Below are 21470 nucleotides of genomic sequence, written 5' to 3'. Positions count from 1 at the left end.
GTTTAGATTTCATCAAATGTATACATAAAATGTATGGTTAAAAAGCAGATTCTCATACTCAAACTGTGCCAATCATACTAAGTTTGCAAATAACCTAAAGGAATAATCAGTTTTCAAATTTAAATTTACGTTAAAGTTAAACGAAGTTAAACATTTCATTCTTCAGTAGCATAAGCTACATTTCTAGCACTCAGTAGCCTCATAGGTAGTGGCTGCCACCATATTGGATAGTACAGGTCCAAAGGCTAAGAAATGTCCTGCCTACTTATGGAGGTTCTCACCCCTCTCTCCTTTGTTAAGCAATTACTGAGTTGGTCTTGAGGGACATATTGCAGAGGTCAAACTAACCCACACCACTCTTCAATAAATCTGAATTCCTAGGTCTTCACATCTAACTGCCCTGGATCCCAAGGCTCCACAGGGATGCTCGGCAGCCCGCTGCCCAGACTTGCGGGCCAGGCATGGAAGGAGGAGAGCAGATGGCTGAAGAAGTAGGTAAGCCCATAAGAATGATCTCCCAGGGCACGTGGGTGGCTCAGTCCATTGAGTATCAGACTCTTGGTTTCCACTCAGGTCATGATGTCACCATTCTTTGGGCTCCATGCTGACAGCCCAGAGCCTGCTTGGGATTCTCTCTCTCCCTCTCTCTCTGCCCTTACCCCATTCACACACTCTCTCAAAATAAACAAATAAACTTAAAAAAAAAAAAAAAGAAAAAGAAGGGTTTCTTTCCCTAGATCCAAGCTTATCTCCAGGCATTGTTTCCAAAAACCTCAACAATACAGGTGAGTGTAAACACACATGCAATAGTTCCTGGAGCATGCAAACTCATATCCACAGGTTCTATAAATGCACTAGGAGGGCAGAATATGAGCTCATGATCTCAGCTACTGCCTGCCAGGCATTTAAATGGGGCCATATTTTAGAGGCAATTTCCTATCAGGAAAACCTAATGCACCATTTTAAATGACTGTTAAAGGATCATTTTTAGGAAAGGTAAAATTTGATTTTCAAATAAATGTAAGATGAGCACATGACAAAGATTTTAATTCACTAATTGATGAAAGAAACAGTAAGTTGTTACAACCACTTCAAAGGAGAATTTAAAGTGCACAAGGCAATCAGGAAGATGTAAAACTGGTTGATACCCCCAGAGTGGTAGTCTACTGCATCTTCTGGACACACATAGTGCACTTCTGTTTCTGTGGACTAGAGTCATTGTCTTTACTATCAGTTTTCTGCAGCTTACAGAGTTAACCTTGGAAGGGTGTACCAAACAACTAGTCATCTTGTGTGTGTGTGTGTGTATGTGTGTGTGTGTGTGTGTGATTTAACACTGCACTGAAACTAAAGAGATGACAGACTACCGTAGAAATATGGGTACTTAAAGGTTTCCTTTAAAGCTTAAGACTTTGTAAACATCGTTACTTCATTGTTTTCTGGTGTTTAAAGTTTCTGGGGGAAAAAGAGTAGGCCAGCATGATTTTTGTTTTCCCTTTTGTGGGTGACTTAGTTTATGTTGGAGTGTCATTAGTCATAACACTTCCAGAAATAAAACATTCTTTTTTTTTTTAATATTTTTATTTATTTTTGAGACAGAGAGAACAGAGCATGAGCAGGGGAGGGGCAGAGAGAGAGGGAGACACAGAATTTGAAGCAGGCTCCAGGCTCTGATCTGTCAGCACAGAGCCCAACATGGGGCTCAAACTCACGGACTGTGAGATCATGACCTGAGCTGAAGTCAGACGCTTAACCAACTGAGCCACCCAGGCGCCCCCAGAAATAAAACATTCTTAACGGCACATACATTTTAAACCTAGTGAATCTCTGTAGTGCATGTCCTAATGCATTTCAGCAGTTTAAACGCTGAAATTTACAACAACCACCAAAAAAATCAAAGCTGGATCACTCCCACATAGCCAGTGGGAATGTAAAATGGTGCAGCTTCTCTGGAAAACAGTTTGGTGATTTCTTTAAAACCTAAATATGCAACTACCATTTAACCTGGCAATTGCACTCCTGGGTACTTATCCCAGAGAGATGAAAACTTATATTCACAAAAAAACCTGTATACAATTGTTGAAGCCAGAGTCAAAATTCTGTGTGCTGTGTGATTCCATTTATGTGACATTCTGGAAAAGGCAGAATTATAGAAACAGAAAACAGATCAGTGGTTGCCAGGGGCTGGGGTTGGGGGAGCAGAAGGGAATTATTGGAGAGTTTCATGGGATTGATCATTACTGAGTGTTTCTGTCAAAATTCATAGAACATACACTAAAGAGAGTGAAAATCTACTGTATGTAAGTTATATCTTAGTAAACATGACTTTAAAAAAATAAAATCAATAGTTCTTACATTATTGTCCCCACCATTTCAATTAAAAGCATGAACTACTTTAAACCCTATCAAGTCTTACAGTTTTGGGGGGGCTTCTAGGACATGCTGTTATTGATTTCTGTTTCGATTTTATTTTTAACACGCAGGAAAAACACTGTTTCTCCCCACATTAAAGATGACTCATAGACCTTTTTATTTATTATTTTACATTGTGTAATTCCTTTTACTGCTTAGTTAGAAAAAAAAACTACAAGCTTTTACCACATGTTTTTTTTAATTTTTTTTCAACGTTTTTTATTTATTTTTGGGACAGAGAGAGACAGAGCATGAACGGGGGAGGGGCAGAGAGAGAGGGAGAGACAGAATGGGAAACAGGCTCCAGGCTCTGAGCCATCAGCCCAGAGCCTGACGCGGGGCTCGAACTCACGGACCGCGAGATCGTGACCTGGCTGAAGTCGGACGCCCAACCGACTGCGCCACCCAGGCGCCCCAAGCTTTTACCACATTTTATCACAAAACATTTTCCTGCTCATTGAAACAAAACACCATGTGCTCTTCTGTAAACGGTGCTGACCCAGGTTCACATCCACCATGGCAGAATTCCACATTTAAACAAGCAAACGGCTTGGTGTTTCATCTGTTGTTGTTCCGTTTCTTTTCCTTCAGATCATGTGAAAAGGACAAAAAGCACAGTACATATATATATTTTGACAAATCCTAGGCAATGTGCTTGACAATAAAGGAACTTGGGTGGGTGGTTGCCTTCAGATAACAAATTTAATTTTTATAAAATAATAACTGAGCAGGGTAGATGCATTGACTCTGACCATCAGTGTACTTATGTTCAGTTTTGCTAAGCAAGTTTTACGGGTGCGCTCACCGTTCATACTAAGAGGTGACTGCAGGGTTCCATTTAAGCAAGGGACACTGCATACATCTACTCCTTACCAATACCTCACTAAAAGAATTAAAAAATTTTTTTTCAAGATATACATCCATAAGAACAAAGAGAATGAAGGAAGAGACAATAGCCAGTGAGAACTGGCAACAAAATTATGGATGCTAATAAACTAATTTAGTAGATAGAATAAAGCCAAAAGGTCAGTGACTGCAGGAGGAAAGGCCAAGAGGCAAGGCAATTAATTCATGGGGCAGAATCTGGGGAAGCTTGGGGAAATAGACAAGTCAGGTATGAGAAAGGGAGAAGATGAGACCCTTTCTCCCTGGAGAGGCACAAGAAGTTGTGTGCCTGAGTTCAGAACACAAGCATGAAGGGTGAGGGTAAGACATCCTACTGACAGTGAGGATTATTTGAAAGCTGGCATCCTGAATAATGACCCCCTGCAAACCTTTTGCCTGCTTTTCCCCCCAAATGCTGGGAGCTAAATTGACCCCAGTCGGACATTAGGGAATTTTTTTTGTGGGGAAGCTGCCTGACCCAGGAGAAAAGTCCCAAAGATATTCAAGTTTTCTCAGTCCTCTGACAAAAGGGACAGACTGCCACATAGGTACTCTAGGCCACCAATTCACAAACTCTGCCCCATATACATGATTTCCAACAAGATTTGTGGTGCTTTATATTTAATTATGAATAGCTAAAAATCACTGAGCATTTGAAGAGAGACTCTAACCCAAAAGACAGAGATCAAAACAATCAAACGAAAATAGAACTGGATGAACAGAAAAACACTAAACCAGATCATCTTATAATATCCACAGAGAGGTACGAAGATACTGCATCCACAGAAAGAAAGAACAAATTGTTATAAAAATTACATCCCGAGACAAAAAAAATTCTGGGAAATTGCAAATATGTTATTATAAATAAAAAATCAATAATTGAAGCAATGCCCCCAAGTGTAAGAAATATAGACAAAGAGACAGTAAGGATCAAAGGTAAAGAAAAAGAGAGAGAGAGAGAGAGAGAGAGAGAGAGAGAGAGAGAGGCAGCTCAATCTAATAGGTCCAATATCCAAATAATAGGAATTCAAGAAAGTGAAAAAGAAAATGGAGAGGAAGAAATGGTCATTTTAAAAATATAAGAAATGTCTTCAGAATTTAAAAATATGAATTTCCAGAGTGAAAGAGACCATGGAGTCTCTTCCAATTGATTAAAAAAAATCCACAGCAAGGTACATCACTGACAATTCCAAACAGTATGGATAAAGATACAATTCTAAAAGTTTCTAAAAAGATCTGGAAAATGTAAGGAAGGTGTATTAGTTCACTTTCGCTAATTAGCAAACCACTCAAACTTAGTGACTTAAAAATAATTTGTGGGTTGGTTGGGTAATTGTTCAGGTCTGAACTGGATGCATAGCCTTAGACTGCCTCACTCACATGTCTGAGACTTCCTGGAATGGTGATCTCTTGTCTTCCAGAAAACAAGTCTGTATTTGTTCACAAGGGTGATGAGAGGACTCTCAGCAGCAAGACAGGGCTAGCCCAATGCACTTTTCAAACATTTACTTGCCTCGTGTTTTTGACCAAGGTAGGTCATATGGCTGGGCCCTTGGTCAAAGTGGAAAGAGATTATCCAATGTTATAGATAAAGTGAAATACGATTCTTTGGGGACCATTATATCAACTATGTAAGATACACACAAGGTATACGTTGATAGAAGCAAGGATTAGAAATCAAATGGTATCAGACTTCTCAACGGCATCTCTGAAAGCCAGAAGTCAAATGAAGGAAAATGATTTCTAACCTGCAAAATTCTAAGAGACCATTTCTAACATAGAATTCTCTATCCAACCAAACTATTAAGCACCAGTAAGGATAGAAAAGTCAGAAGAATATGTAAGGCCTCAAATATTTCACCTTTAATTCTTCCTAATGGTGTGCTTCAAGAAGACAAAGAGGTAAGTGAAGAAACTAAGCAAAAAAAGGTGGCGGGCACACAGGCTATAGGAAATAGGATATTTAACTCTGTAGAATGGTAAGGAGAATTCCCAGGATGACCTTTCACCTCAAATATTTCACCTTCAATTCTTCTGATCCTTTCCCTCGGCAATCGGCTGGCAAGGCCAAGGGAGCCCACTCTCTTCCATTTTGAACAATTCACTCCTTGGTCACCAAAAACACTTAAATATATCTTCCACGTTTTTCAAAATTGATGAGTAAAATGGCCCTCTGATGAATGCATCCTCAGGGAAGAAAATGTCTTTAAAAGAATGTTGTCTGTCCTTTCAGATAATAAAAAAGCTCATGAACTTCCTACATCATGTGCAGTGTGACTAATTAATTCTCCAGACTACATGATGATGTCTGCGTGCACACACACACACACACACACACACACACAAACACACACATCTGTGAGCAGCTGGCCCAGACAGAAAGAAACCTTTCCAGTTTTTGTTCACTCACACAGTAAGAGGTAAAAGAAGACAACACCCAACAAAACGAGCAAAACCCACCTCATTTCCAGGCTTTCCCCACACCCTTCAGGTCTCCTCTCTTTCCTACAGAAGCAAGAACATAACATAAAACCTTGAGGTAAATCCTTATTTCCCGATACCTGTATTTTAAACCTTCTGTGATAATGCAGGTGGTTTTAAGTGAGGTTATCCACCCCCCTTTTTTTAAGTAAGCCTCGCAGCCATTTTCTTCTCCTTTCTCCAGTCTTATAACAGCAGCACACCTACATTTGTGTAACTGTATTGGCTGCACAAATGCCATTACCCCACGTATGTCTGAAACTGATACTTCTCAAAGTGCAACAGATAATCTGCAGATTCTGCCAAAATGCAGGCTCTGATTCAGCAGGTCTGGGAGGGGCTCAAGATTCACACCAAGGAGATGTAATTCTTGGCCCGGGGACTGTATTTTGCAGCCGAATGTCCATCTGTGTAATGAGATTTTGCAGTTTGCCAGGTATCATGCTGGTAAAAAACCAACCTTTCCAGTGTCCTAGCAAGCTCACATATATATTTACTTTTGATTGGTTAAAGAGTCTTTGTCACTTTATTGCTCTTGGCAGGTTTTCATCTTTTTGTTCAGGGTAGATGCATGTCTACTGACCGCAAAGGTGAAAGCAAGTGAGGAAGATAAAATTAACTCAGAGTGCAATGTGATAAATGAGTCCATTTTCTCATAATCTGTAGAACTGGCAAGACATGAGAATTGTGGCCAGCAGAGATAAAGAAGATCACATCAAACACCTTTTTCTTTTGGATAAAGCATCATGCTTTTCAGCGCAATCCTGTTAAATAATTATGCATGCTTCTATAAATATCTATATCTAAATACACAAGGGAATATAATAAACACAATAAAAAGTGGAAAAGCTGTTGAAACAATTGCTGACCAGAGTTACACTTCTACTTAAGTAATAATTTCTTTCTGGGAAGGTTTACAGCAGACTCCATGGTTGCAGAGATGGTTCCTCTCAGGATCTCACTCAGACCATGACTGGGGAGCAGACAAAACTTGTTCTTGCAACCTCCCTTCCTCCCCTTCTCCCTTCTTGGCAAAAGTCCCCACTGGCTATGGGCCCTGTCGATACTCTTGGCCTGTAGGGAACACTGAGAAAATACTGCCAATTCATACACAGACACACAGACACACAGACACACACACAGACACACACGGCCACCACCACCACGCTCATCAGCAAAGACAAAGTTACAGGATGGCATTCACTCTAGTTTTAATCCTCCCACACTGGGCATCCCACCCCAGTATATTTTGTTTAAACCTTCAATACCTGTTACTGCCTTTCTTCTATTTCATAAGAAACTTGCCAGTGGGTAATAACAGAAGCAGATAAGTATGAATAAACAGTAGTGGAAAAATTTCGAAGAAGTTGCTTATCTAATGATAATAGCAACTAATATTTAATATGCTTGTGGGGTGCTGGACACTGTTCTGACTTTGCGCGGATAAATTCCTGCAGGCCCAGTGGCACTCTTGTGAGCCAAAATGCGGTTATGACCTCAGCCAGTGAGAAGTATGTGTTTGACAGTGTGTATATGTGTTTTTTAATGGATGTAAGTGGTGGATGCTTTTTAAATTTTATATACACATATAGTCATTTTTAGCTTTCTAAATTATTCTCAGTTAATAGGCTAGGACTGCACTGTCCAACAGGGTAGCCACTAGCCACGTGTAGCTTTTGAACATTTGTGAAATGAACTGTAAACTGTGGAATGAGTGCAAAAGACACACAAAATTTTGAAGACAGTGTAAAAATAAAATGCATCTTTAATATTGAAGTTAATTGTTGAGGTAAGATACTTGGGATATCATGAGCTAAAATATATCACAAATCTGTTACTTAATAAATTAGGAGTATGGTCATATATTACTATTAATTTTACCTATTTCTTTTTCCTTTTTTTTATGTGGCTACTAGAAAATTTAACATTACCTATGTGGTTTGCTTCATATTTCTATAGGATGACGCCATACTAGAAGTACCCTGTTCCATGGTCTTCTGCCAGCGGAAGAAGATCGAGAACCTGCACTTGGTTAGGTGTTAGTGGCTGTAGACAAGGTCTTCATTCTCCTGGGTGTGTATCTTCAGACCTGTGTCTTGACCTAAACTGGTGTTTATCAGGCCCAACTTCACAGTACAGTCACCTTGGAAGTTTTAGTGAGAATGGCTGTCTGGGCCCCATCTGCAGAGACTCATGGTCTGGGAAGCCAGGGCATTAAGAGTTTTAAAGGCCTGCAGGTGATTTGAAGAAGTGGCCAAAGCTGGGAACCTGATCCAAATAGGACCAGTGGACCCTGAGTCCCGGTGACAGACGGGGTGGGAGGACAGCGTTTGCACTGGGGCCTCGTTCACACTCTGAGTCTCTGGTAGGAAGTAGGGAAGAAGCTGAGGAAAGGACATGCCCAGTCAGAGCCCGCCTGTTGGCAAAGAGCCTTGTAAATGGCCCTCATTGAAACCTACTGGAGAGAAGCCCCGCCTTCCAGAGCCGTGGTGGGGGCGGTGGGAGGAAAGGATAGGAACAGAGATAAATGAGAGGAATTGCCTTCACTTGTGGGAAGTGAAGCTTCCCAGGGAGCTGATTACAGAGGTATAGGCCCTCCTCATCTCCATTGTACACCCCTGAGGAAAACCGTAGCCCTGAGCAGAGTCTGGCTCAGGCTCGACCACCCTGGGCTGTGGGCTCTGGACTCCTTCCCCTCCAGACTGGCGAGAGAGAGAGAGGGGGGCTGTGTTTGGTCAAGGGAAATTCTCAGATTCATTTCTGTAATGCAATTATAAAGGTCTGTTATGTGGAGTGTCTCAGAATTCGGGCATATTCCACTGTGGAAGAGTTTCTTACAATCCAGACAAGAAGCTGCCCCCATTCCCTGCTCAACTGCCTCACTTCTATCAAACCTGATTTTCCTGCTGGGTTGGGGGTTTGAGGGCAGACCTCGGGTACCGCTCCATTAAATCTCTAACAGATCTTTCTGAATCATTTTAAAACTTCCCGTGTCCATCTTCCTGGAAAAGCCAGTGTTTGTGTGGGAAAGGTTTGGGCCATCAGCCACCCATCCTTTGAGACAAATATATCTTTTTCAAATAAATCCTGTTATCTGACACAACTACCAGATATTGGCCTCCTCCCTCCCACCACCTCTTCCGTTTTTCTTTCTTGTCTGCTTATGAATCTGCAATGTTATATAAATTTTTCACATCTCCAACTTGATTTGGGTTAAATAACCAATAACACTTTTGGTTTGAAATTCACCATCGCAAACATGGTCTGAAAAATGATTTTTGGGAGTTTACTATCAGATATGGCCAGGTGATTAAAATAACCGTGGCCCATGTACTGTGCCATTTCTCTCTGACTTTTGAGGGGTAACCAGGCAGTGCTGTTAACAACCAGGATGCTCTCATTTCTAGTCTCTTTAAGAAGATGAAGGTAAGAGATGCCCAATGGAGGCAAAGCCACATTTATGAATGAACACATTCATGGTTAGGGTTCCTGCCTTTTGTTTTCTTATACATCTAAAGTTGTAACTTCCACATGATACTGAACTACTTTATTAAGTTTCTATTTCTATTCTGTGTCCCTGAGGGGGGAATATTTGGCAGTGCCTACAACGTTAAAAAAAAAAAAAGAAATCTTTTCCTCTGGCCGGCATTCAACTTTTATAACATAATTTTAGATTTGGAAATACATTATCTTCTCCCTCCACCCATCATGTATATTTTTACTCTCCCCTTATTCCTTCCAAACTTCGCCAAAATCTGTTTCCTGGCAATTTGAGAAGTGAGAATGTCTGCGTGGGGGGAAAAAAGTCAAGACACATGTTATGTTGTAATTTTAGCAGGGAAACATTGCCCAATGACAAAACCAGGGGCTGTCTTGTGATGTTTTCTTCTGCTCACACGGAACTTTTCCTGTTTTGATCTCTCTCTCATCTCACTGAAGGCTGCCTCCCATTCAGACGTTAGGGCTTGCTTTAAATCACTGTGTACTGACTTCTAAGGACAAGGAAGATGATGACCTGAATTTGGAGGGTGAGGAGGAGGGCTATATGGATTGAACTGGCCCCATGTTTAGTGCATTGTGAATATAAAAAGCAGGCAGCTCATCTAGCTGTAGTTCTGATCCTTAAGTATCCATCTTACTGATGGGTTAGAAAGTTCATTCGGTCAACAAGGACTGGTCAAGGACTTGCTATCTGCCAGGCACAGCTCCAAGCACCAGGAATATGGACGCAAAAAAGAGTGCCCGCCCTGTTGGTTTTGAAAGAGGGTTCAACTTTTGGACAGGGCACTTCAGAGGTCACAGTAGAATGGTGGGAGGTGTCTTCAGGGCCCCTCTGATTAACAGTGATTTTTCTCTATGTTCAACAAAGTCTTGTTCTGTCTTAGATAACACTGGAAATCCTTTCAGATCGGAACACTATCTTTTCCTTCTACTCCTGGATTTTTGCCTCTTATGTGTATACGGTCTTCTGAAAAAATGCAAACTTTGCCATTTCCTCTCCATGGATTATCTAACCACAAACACTGGTGTGCATTTCAGATTTGCATAACGTGGTGTGGTGCATAATTGTACTCTGCTCCTTGAAGAAAAAAAGGACAACTCGATATTTCAAAACTCTTCACACATGATTATCATACAGTATTACAATGTATTATGTGCAAAATTCCATTTAAAAAATCATTTACAAAAGGAAGTACAACACAGTATGTGATGAGGGTTCTAGATGGACAGCAAAAGCTAAAGAAAGGTACAAGGTACAAAGCCAACCAAATTAGATGACTACGCATCTCTACACAGTACAATCACATGTTCTGGTAACTACCTGTGTCACATGGATACAAGACCCTCATACTTTGTGCACCCCCAAAAAAGGTTTCATAAAACATGAAGTTAACTTCACCATACATTCTTATAACACAGAAGGGCTTTTTGGTGGCATTGCAAACTCTTTTCCAAACAGCATCTTATTTAACTCAACGAAAGTCACATTACACATACATGGTTTCTGCCCACAAATAATTTGATGCTCTTAGTTTTGATTTATGTGGAAAGGGGGTAGTATTATCCTTATTTTTTTTCTCCTCATGGGGGTTTCCAAAATTATTTCCAAAAGCAAATAACATTGGATATATTTTTGCCTAATGTCACTGCGTATTTACAGTATTTTCAGCGTAAGTGGATCCTTCCATTCCCTTTTACCACTTCCTTCAAGGAGTCTGAACCAGCAGACTACATTCCTTAGTCCTTTGTCAGAGTCTGTTTTTCTCTCTCGACCTCTCTCTACATTCATTTCTTTCCTGATCCTCAGCATCACATGGTTAAAACACAAAAGAGCACAATACCACTAAGCATGAACAAGGTAACAACAGTACATCAGATTTCCAAGGCATTCTGTGGCCAGTGTCAATAATGCATCACTTTAAGAACTCCAGCAGTCTTTCCCCACAAAAGTTGCCGAAACATCCAGTTATAGAAGAGAGACATTTTAAAAGTGAGATACTCTCAAATCCAGCAAGAGATTTCTTTTTGAAAATATTAAACGTTAAAATCACATGCATAATTATAGAATATTTTAAAGTTACAAAAATATTTTAAAAACCAATCCTGACAGTTTACCTGCAACTGCTATAAAAATTTCTATGAAATATATAAAAACACAAAGGCTCTTTGAAAGAAAGAAACAAAGGGAGAGAGAGAGAAAGGGAGAAAGAGAGAACAAAAGAGAGAAAAGGAAAGGATGGAGCCATCCACAGAACGGAGAAGCACCTGACGCACTGCATCGGACAGTCTTGTCAAATACCTGCTGTCGAATTCAAGAGAAGAGCTTATACCCTAAATGTTTATTCAGGACATATACGTACATGTGAGCCAACCTAGAACCTGGCTGGGGGTAGGTAGCAAACAAACAGTCTCAGGACACCTAAACTATCAAATGAAATTCTCCCATCTCTGAAGGAGAATCCTACCGTTTCATGAACCTCAGCTACCTTGCTTGGGCAATGTGGCTGAAGATGCCCTTGCCCAAGTCAGCCTGTGGATGGCTTAGTCACTGAACCGAGGGGACCCCAAGGAGGTGACTGCTTTTCAAGCACACGCACGTGGAAGCCAGAAGGCAAGGTTCCTAAACCCCCCTTTGGATGCACCACTGGGAAGTCTCATGTCTTCTATGAGGTGGTAAGATCTTCTTCCCCATTCTGGAAAATGACACCATAAGGATCATTCTTGATGCGCTTGTAGACAAAGTGGAAAATGTGGGGTTGTGGCCGGCTGTGCAGCTCAGCCTTGATTTTTTGAGGGTAAGTGTCCTCTGCCAGCTGCTGCCATGTTTCGTCAACAAAGAGGAAGAGGCTGTACTCCTCAGGGTCCCCCACCTTAAACTTCTCGGCACAGAGCTGGCACACATCCTCGGTGGTAACGTAAGGTCTCACGAGGAGGGTCTTTCCCGTGCAGCCACTGTTGACCTCCTGGAATGCAACTCGGAGGTAATTCTGCAGGTGGGAAAGAGAGATGATGGAGACAAATCAGAAGAGGAAACGAGACAGAGCAATAAGCAAGCACAGTAATACTAAGGAGAGGTCTAACCTGTGAGGCGTTCCAGGCACTGGCCCATCAGGATGGTGCTGTCAGGACCTGAGGCCTCAAGTGTGAGGAGAGAGGCTGATCTGAATTTGGACAGTGGAGAGAACAACTATATGGACCGATGCACCACAAGTACAAGAAGCAGGAGGTCCAGTCAGCCCTGCTCTGATCTTTCAGTGTCCCTCATGAAGCCTGGTTAAGGAATCCCCGCTGGGTTTATTCCCAGCTTAAAGAGTAAACCAAACAGCAGTAGAGGCTGCACCAGGAGTTGGCAGGAAGAGACATTTAAAATATGTAGACACAAGAGCAGGTACTGTACTCACTTTGGACTACTTTAAAAAAAAATTTTTAAGGATTTTTTTAAGTTCATTTAATTTTTAGAGAGAGGGAGAGAGAGAGAGAGAGAGAGAGAGAGAGAGAGAGAGAGCGCGCATGAGCAGGACAGGGGCAGAGAGGGAGGAGACAGAGAATCCCAAGCAGGCTCCTCCGCACTTGCACTGTCAGTGCAGAGCCTGATGCAGGCCTTGAGCTCACGAACCTCGAAATCATGAGCCAAAATCAAGAGTCAAATGCTTAGCCGACTGAGCCACCCAGGTGTCCCTGGACTACTTTTAATGAAGCCTAAGCAAAGGCAAGAATGTTACAAGGGACCACAAGATACTGCTGATGTTTAACCATTTTGCACGTCCCCAAGTGACAGTTAATTTCATGTGGTTCAACCTGATCCAAGGTTCCCAGCGGCTCCGAGAACAATGTGGAAAGGGTCAGCAGGAGGAGAATGTTCATTCTGCCACAAGGCCTTGAGGATGGCGCTGGTTAAGTGCAGGGTGAGGTTTCAGGGAAATAGAAGGGCATGCTTGCAGGCTTGGGTCTGCGAATGGCGCCAGGCACATGCCATCGTGAAGTACAGTAAACCCGTGACCTCACACAAAGCCCAGACAGGCTGTAGAGACTCCCGTGCTCATATCAGGCTCTTTGGGATCTTTCTTCAATTTTCCACTTCAGCAGGAATGAGGTTACCAGATAAAACAGAGCATGCCCAGATGGAAAACAAATGTTTCCCTTTTCTAAATCTGGCACCCCTGCTCAGGAGCAAAGGGAAGTGGGCTCTCGGCCCAGGGCCCCACATGGCTACCTTGAGGGCTTACTGGGCTGATGGAAGGAAAGGCCCTTGGGAAGGACAGGAGCTCTGCATATGGAAGATAAGTCTTGAATGTGAATACCTGAGACAACACACATGTTCCATTTTAACCAACCCTCTCCTCTCCCATCCTACTGCCAACACTTGGCTCACACTCTTGGTATGCATTAACCCATGACTCCTGAAGAGAACATTTTTTTTTGAAGTTTATTTATTTTTGAGAGACACAGAGACTGTGCAAGTGGGGGAGGGGCAGAGAGAGAGGAGAGAAAGAGAATCCCAAGCAGGCCCTGCAGTCAGCACAGAGACTGATGTGGGGCTCGAATTCACAGCCCCAGGATCATGACCTGAGCTGAAACCAAGAGTTGGAGGCTTAACTGACTGAGGACCCATGTGCCCCTGATGAGAACTATGTAAGGAAGTCTACACCATGCCCACTGGACCAGTGAAGAAACTGAAGCACAGAAACGCTAAGTAACTTGCCTAAGGCCACACAGCTTGTGAGTGGGAGAGCCAGTGTTCTAGCACCTTCACCACTGTGGTGTGCCATCTCTCCAATGTGAGGAGACCATTGTGTGTGTTTGTGACCCCTGATTTAGGAGTTCTAAGTGGAGCTTTGCTTCTGAGCTTTCACTTTTTTTTTTTTTTCAACGTTTATTTATTTTTGGGACAGAGAGAGACAGAGCATGAACGGGGGAGGGGCAGAGAGAGAGGGAGACACAGAATCGGAAACAGGCTCCAGGCTCTGAGCCATCAGCCCAGAGCCCGACGCGGGGCTCGAACTCACGGACCGTGAGATCATGACCTGGCTGAAGTCGGACGCTCAACCGACTGCGCCACCCAGGCGCCCCTCTGAGCTTTCACTTTTACCACCAAGCCAAGCACTGACAATTCCTCTCCTGGATTGTATTCTAAGAAGGTGTGCTTCTCCAAGATAAGAGAGGCCAGTGGGGAAGGGCTCTGCAGAATCTGGGGATCTCAGGGTTAGAAGCTTCAGATGGAGGGAGGAGCTGGTGGCAGGCGGGGAGATGGAAACATGAGCTTTTCTCATTTCCTCTGTTCTCCTCTTCAGAGGCTGTAGGACTGACCTTTGGAATCCTCTCAGCACCCAGCCAATATCACAGTATCCAAGAGCCTGCGTATGCTAAATCACTTAACACTAGATAGTTCTTCAACAACCCAAAGGAGTCGGGGAAGGGGACATAGTAGGCATTCTTGTTTTTTTTTAGATTTGTGCACTTGGGAACCTATTTCTGAGAATATTGCTATCTTGAAGAAAAACTTGCTGATCTTGCCTTTCCACAATGGGCTGACTTTGAACCAGACATACCTCTGAGTATTTTCAGAGCATCGAAAAGACAAAAAGGCAAGAAAGGTGAATCTGGACACAGAGACTAATATACCCTGCTTGGAAATTCACCATGTGACACACAGAAATAAAACACAGGTTTTAGAATTCGGTTTGAAACTTTGAAAATACTACTCAGGGGCGCCTGGGTGGCTCAGTCGGTTGAGCGTCCAACTTCAGCTCGGGTCATGATCTCACAGTCTGTGAGTTCGAGCCCCGTGTCGGGCTCCGTGCTGACAGCTCAGAGACTGGGGCCTGTTTCAGATTCTGTGTCTCCCTCTCTCTCTGACCCTCCCCCGTTCATGCTCTGTCTCTCTCTGTCTCAAAAATAAAATAAAACGTTAAAAAAAAATTAAAAAAAAAAAAAAGAAAATACTACTCAAAGACGGTTGCAGACTTATTCATGTCATGGACTGTGAGCAAATCAAGAGGTGTTGTATTGGGTAAAGATGTCTACAGCCTTAAGCTGCCTTTCCTCCCTGAGAAACCAGCAATTTGGGAACCCCACACTTCTGGACACCTGCTCATGGCCACAGGAAACTCTGGATGGGGATCTGGGCAGGATTGGATTCAGATGCTGACTCTGAAACTCTGGCCCCGACCGGCTGCCAATGAGGCTGTGGTGTCTTCTGTTTTCAGGTGGTGGGGAGAGAAAAAGAAAGGAGAGTGGGGAAGACATCACTGCACCTCTCCCTCTTCTCAGGGACACCAGGTCAACCGTAGTGCCTAACACCGCTACTCCCAGTAGGCCAGTATCCAGATGAAATACAGTACCCACTGCCTGTGCCAAGAGGCACAGGTCCTGTCTGCTCAGGTGCTCCACATCCATGCTGAATATTCTTGGAGAATTCTCCACTTTATCTGACTTTGTTTTCTAAAGGGCAGCAAAGCTTGGGCCAAACCCATATATAATTATTATATATATATATATATATATATATATGTATATATATATATAATTATAATTATAATTGTATATATATATAACAATTATATATTATATATGTATATTTTTTTAATTCAAAGAAAACAGAGAAGCGAAACAAGGTCAGACGGTGGTTTAAAATATCCCTTTTCCACTGGATGACCTGACAAAGGGGGGAACCTCAGGCACCCCAAGCTGTGTGGGCAGTGTGAGCCAGCGCTGCCTCCCTGGAGGACAAAGCAGCACATGGCCCCAAGTTGCCATGGCCAGCCACATACCTGAAAGTCATCCACCGAGGGGACGGACCGGTTGGCGGTTCTCCGTTTGTGCCACTGCCTCAGGGTGTCCCTGGTCTCTGAGCTGAGCAGTCTTGCGGCTTGTTCTTCTTGGAAATTCTTGATCAGAGAAAGTGCCCCATAGGCGCTTGTCAAGTAATAACCTCCTGGAAAGGGGCAGAAAGAATGAGTTCTCCAGGGGTTTATACTCTAGTGATAACAAGTGGGGACAATGGACAGAGGTCATGCTTCCTATTTTCTCCATAGGCATTTCCTTGTGGGACCAGAAGCTCGCATCCAAGAACACGTCCTTCCCACCTTTCTCCGACCATTTATGCATTCATCCTATGGATGCACTGAGTGACCCCGGCCTGTGCCGGCGCTAGGGGGCGCCGTCGGGCCAGGCTGACAGCGCCCCGGTTTCATTGATGGAATTTGCATTCTAATGGGTGAAACGTATAAAATCTCTAAATTATTTCAGTGCAATTGTGAAACTGCTTTGCTGGGAAAGGTCAGGGCACTGAGTCCTGATGGAGGCAGGGAGACATATGAGGGTTAGTGGGGTCGACCACTCCCAGCCAGAATCATTAACTTCACGACCAGGGGTCCACACATCTCTCGGGAATACTTACTTTTAGGCTTTTCTTTTAGGAATTAGTATTCTCTAAATTTTGAGTAAACTACACACTTTGAAAGAACTGCACAGTCTACACGTATGTTCACGATAACACGGATTCTTCACAGTAACTTTTTCTTTCCTCATTCCCCTTTTTACTTTTACTCGGGGACTAATGTAACACGACACTTAGGAAGAAATAACTCACAAGGAAAAGCAAGTGATGTCTCTTTAATGGTGCATTTACGAACGATTTCTTACATTTGAGGATTGTTAAAAGACTTGCAACACCGTGAGATGCCTAGAAGTGGGTTCATAGCTTTGTCCTAAACTAGAATTAGGTGCTTTTGGTGGAACTTGTAAGCTCCTTGCTAGCAGACCACTAGTGGGTGCCCCATATGTGTATAAAAATTCCGTAATTAGGGATGGGTAATAAGGAGGGCACTTGTGATGAGCACTGGGTGACGCATATCAGTGATGAATCAATAAATCCCATACTTGAAGCTAATATCACACTGTATGTTAACTAACTGGAATTTAAATAAACATTCCCTAGCTGGGCATAGCATTAAAAAAAAAATTTTTTTTAACGTTTATTCATTATTGAGGGAGAGAGAGAGAGACAGAGCATGAACAGGGGAATGGCAGAGAGAGGGGGAGACACAGAATCTGAAGCAGGCTCCAGGCTCTGAGCTGTCAGCCCAGAGCCCGACGCAGGGCTCGAATTCACAAACCGTGAGATCATGACCTGAGCCGAAGTTGGATGCCCAACCAACTGAACCACCCAGGTGCCCCTGGGCACAGCATATTTTAACTTGAGAGATAGTCTTGTCAAAATACCTATTGAATTTCTACTGTGAGCCCAAGGAAGTATATAGCAGGGGCTAGATTTGTAAGAAATGATATCTGAGTCCCTGCTTTATAGAAGTTTATGAATTTATTAAAGAAAACAGGTTTATTCATGCAGGACTAGAAGTTAGTTGTGGTCAAATGAGTTTTGTTGATGGTCCAAAGTCAGGGTGTCTGAAGAACTCTAATGCAAGACTCTGAAGAACTCTCTCTCTGGTCAACAAGTGACAACATTCGAAATGGCAGCTGGTCCACCATCTGAGAAAGGAGCACAGTCCCCTGAAAACTGCATTGGACATGTAACTTACAAAGAAACACACCTTTGTGGTTTTCAGGTCACTGACCGAGATATGGGGAGTTATGTTTCACTGTAGCATCATCTAGCCCCCTCTGGGTAATACAGGTCCTATGCACACAACAGGATTTTTGCTTAGGGCCCCACCACCTGAGTTTAAACTCCCTATGGAATCTCCCACATGTTGGTACAGAGTTCTGAGTAGCTGATTTTTACTAAACATTTTCCCCATGAACAAATCAGCACATGGCTGCGTGTGAAACTCGGTGGTACAGAATTCAAATGCCGCACAGAGGATTTCAACAGCAATCAGCAGGGACTTAAGCATTCGAGAAAGGCTGTGTGGAGGTGTCAGTACTGGAGCTGGGACTTGGAGGCACAGTTTTAGGCAAATTTGGGAGGGTGGGGTTTTCCTTTGGATGTCATATTTTAGACTCCGCAGCTCTGAAATGTTCAGGGCACTGAGGAGAAAAGTCAAAATGCTGGAAGCACCAAGTTGACCACACTTTGAAACATGTGGATGCAATTAGAGAACGGGTTACATTTCAGCAAAACTATAACTTTGCCACAAGAGCTGTGCACTCAAGAGGGATTCTATGACGCCTTTTCTGTAAATGAAACTACCTGCTTAAACAGCAGAAAAGAGTTGTGGGATGCTGCCCCCAAAACCAAAGAGGGCTTTGGGCAGGCCACAGAGGGCTGGATTGGTAAGGTATGTCTTCCCCTCAGTCTGCAAAGCTTCAGCTCCCTGATGTGTAGGCCTGGTCTGTACCCACAGCCAACCCGACTGGGCCAGCCTGCTTTCCCAAGGAAAGAAGCCAACAAGCCCGAGACAGCTAACCAGAGGCAGGCTCTAGTTTAAGTACAAGCTCACCAGTTGCCCTATACTTTATCTGGATCCTTGGCTTTCTCTGACATATGATTCCTGGAGGTGAGGATAGCCACCTGCCCATCTGTCACCAACACGGTGCCCAGGGCAGTGCCTTGCTCTGGGGGAAACACTGGGAAAGGTGGCAGGAAGTGGCTGTCTCAATCCCCAGGCCACACGACGTAAGCATATGTTTGTCCTAAGTATACATTGTCAGCAACAGAATGGTAATTTTCTGAGAGGGACTGACATGCCCTTTCCCTAAAAGCCCCAAGAGTCTGACATAGTCATTTCTAGAATTAAGCAGGATTAGAGCTCAAAACAACTAAAACTAGAAGAAAGCTCGGATATCTATGAAATTATAATGATAATGCAGAGAAGAAAAGAAAGCAGGGCATGGAGACTAATGTGTGCTCCTGTTGGTCCTCGGACAAAACCACACACTTTCCCCTCTCCCGTTAAATCCAAGGGCACAGCAAATGAGGAAAGTTTCAGGCGGGATCTTGGTGGCTCATCATGGGATGTCTGGTTGCAGGGTAGTGAATACTAGTGGGGGGCGGTGTGGGGCGGGGTAAATGAGGGAGAGGTTGAAAGGGATGAAAGGAGGGGCGCCTGGGTGGCTCGGTTGGTTAGGCGTCCGACTTCGGCTCAGGTCACGATCTCGCGGTCCGTGAGTTCGAGCCCCGCGTCGGGCTCTGTGCTGACAGCTCAGAGCCTGGAGCCTGTTTCAGATTCTGTGTCTCCCTCTCTCTCTGACCCTCCCCCGTTCATGCTCTGTCTCTCTTTGTCTCAAAAATAAATAAACGTTAAAAAAAAATTTGAAAGGGATGAAAGGGGCTCATTCATACCTCTCTGGGGTGCGGGGACAGGATGAAAAGATATCCATCACTAATCCTGAGTCAGCACTATCCCTCAAGGGGTGGGAAAGTGTACCCCGAGGTATGAGGCACACCTTGGCTTTCTTTTCAGGGAGGACAGACGCTCTGCAAATGCCAGTATGACACATTCCCTGCAGAATCCTATCAGCACGTGGACCTTCCTACTGAAGGCCAGACTAAAACTCAGTGGAGAAAAGACTTTAAAAAATTCTGTGCAACAATTCACTACTCAGGGTCTATCTGGACTCTCACCGGGACACATGGAAATGGATTAATGGGATTCACAATGCACAGGCCCTGATTTATTCTCCTTTAAAAAAACAAACTCACATAAGAGTCCCAGTTATTTCTGCCCTTCAAGGCTGGGCACCACAATGACAAACATCCCAATTATTTCCAGGATAAAATACCTAACTGATGTGTAAGGAGAAGGAATTTCTGCGAAGACATGTTGGGGTCAGGCAGTCGCAAGAAAGAGACTGAACTGACAAGGTAAGTTGAAAGCAAACTGCCCAGTTTTACTCCACTGCATTTTATGGTAACAGCGTGCCAATATAATTTGTTATAGAGAAAATACAATCAATGCTGTTTTCATCTTGAGAACAAAATTTTTTAAAAAGATGAAAAACAAAAGGCCAGCCTTCATCCGTCTTACTGATAGAACAGCAGGATATTTTTCTAGTGGTGAAAATATTCCCTGACAAAAGTTTATACCTTCCTTCTTCCTCAAGGAAACCACTTCTTTTTAAAAATGGCATCTTTTCCTATTGAATGATATTTTTTTTAATTGCAATTAACCAATCTTGGCAAAGTATAATTATGGCTGGGTTACATTTTTAGTGGTTTTCTGACTTTTCCATATTTTCTACAATGAATATGCATTACTTTTCTAATCAGGAAAAAGTTAGCACATTCTTTTAAATCAACAAAGAAATTAAAACTATACTTAACCCTTAAGAATGCAAAAAAGCTCTCACATGACTGCCAAGTGTGTATGGGGTTTTATCTTGGGGTGATAAAAAAACGTTTGGGGCTAAATAGTGGTGGTAGATGGCACAAGACTGTGAAGGTACTAAATGCTGATGAACCATTCACAAAACAGCTAATCTGTGGCACCTGGGTGGCTCAATCGGTTAAGAATCCAACTTTGGCTCAGGTCATGATCTCGAGGTTCGTGGGTTCAAGCCCCAAGGCAGGCACTGTGTTGACACCTTGGAGCCTGGAGCCCGGATCCTGCTTGGGACTCTGTGTCTCCCTCTCTCTCTGCCCCTCCCCTGCCCTCTCTCTCTCTCTCTCTCTCTCTCACACAAAAAAAAAAAAAAAAAAGAAAAAATTTTAAAACAGCTAATCTAATGTTATGTGAGTTTCACCTCAAGAAAAACATGAAAATAAAACTGAAAAAAGACACCCCATTTCCTCCCACATCTTCAAGCAATTGTTACCTTCTCCATGTAACAGTGATGGGTCTAAGAGCTCCATCATGTACTCAATTTCAGTGTCCAGTTCCAACATGTCACACTGAGCTATGACGTAGGTCAGGACTGGCAAAAAGTCATCAGCTCCATACATCCTCCCTGGAATCAGAAGAAAGGGGAAGATGGGAATATTTTTACCAACACTTCTTTCTTTCATATCCTATGCAGACTGCTTTTTTTAGATAGCCAAGAGTCATCTGGGGAAATGTGCTATTCATAAACAGAGGTGGGTGTTTCTGGAATCCTGTGCAGCCTGTGACCCTCCTGGCTGCTCATGTTAGAGACCAATCCTAACACACAATTTCAGAATGAAATATCTATGAGTCAAGGAACACAAGAAAGATTTCCTCCATGCTTTCACGATATGCATCAGGTTATACAATAGAACAGAGTACCTGTAAACAGTTTAACTTTCAGCAAGTAATGTTATAAAACATTTACTA

At 43.0% G+C, this 21470-nt stretch overlaps 1 protein-coding gene across 9 annotated transcripts in view; it reads right to left on the bottom strand.

The window, feature by feature from the left end:
* Positions 1–10384: 10384 nt before the first annotated feature.
* RIN2 (Ras and Rab interactor 2) overlaps positions 10385–21470 on the bottom strand; it is a 237114-nt gene continuing 226028 nt past the window's right edge. For 7 of the 9 annotated variants that reach the window (XM_040447828.1, XM_040447829.1, XM_040447830.1 and 4 more), the window contains 3 exons: positions 20995–21126; positions 16050–16213; positions 11943–12266 (listed from right to left, as the gene is read on the bottom strand). In XM_040447828.1, coding sequence (XP_040303762.1) covers positions 11943–12266; positions 16050–16213; positions 20995–21126 — 620 coding nt within the window. Of the gene's footprint in view, positions 12267–16049; positions 16214–20994; positions 21127–21470 lie in introns of all 9 variants that reach the window. The other 2 variants (XM_040447832.1, XM_040447837.1) reach the window with 1 other exon arrangement.

The sequence above is a fragment of the Herpailurus yagouaroundi genome, unplaced genomic scaffold (assembly GCF_014898765.1).
Source record: "Herpailurus yagouaroundi ecotype Mexico unplaced genomic scaffold, PumYag 196, whole genome shotgun sequence".
Lineage (NCBI taxonomy): Eukaryota > Metazoa > Chordata > Mammalia > Carnivora > Felidae > Herpailurus > Herpailurus yagouaroundi.
The sequence above is the reverse complement of the archived record's forward strand: the minus strand, read 5'-3'. Positions and strand labels throughout refer to the sequence as shown.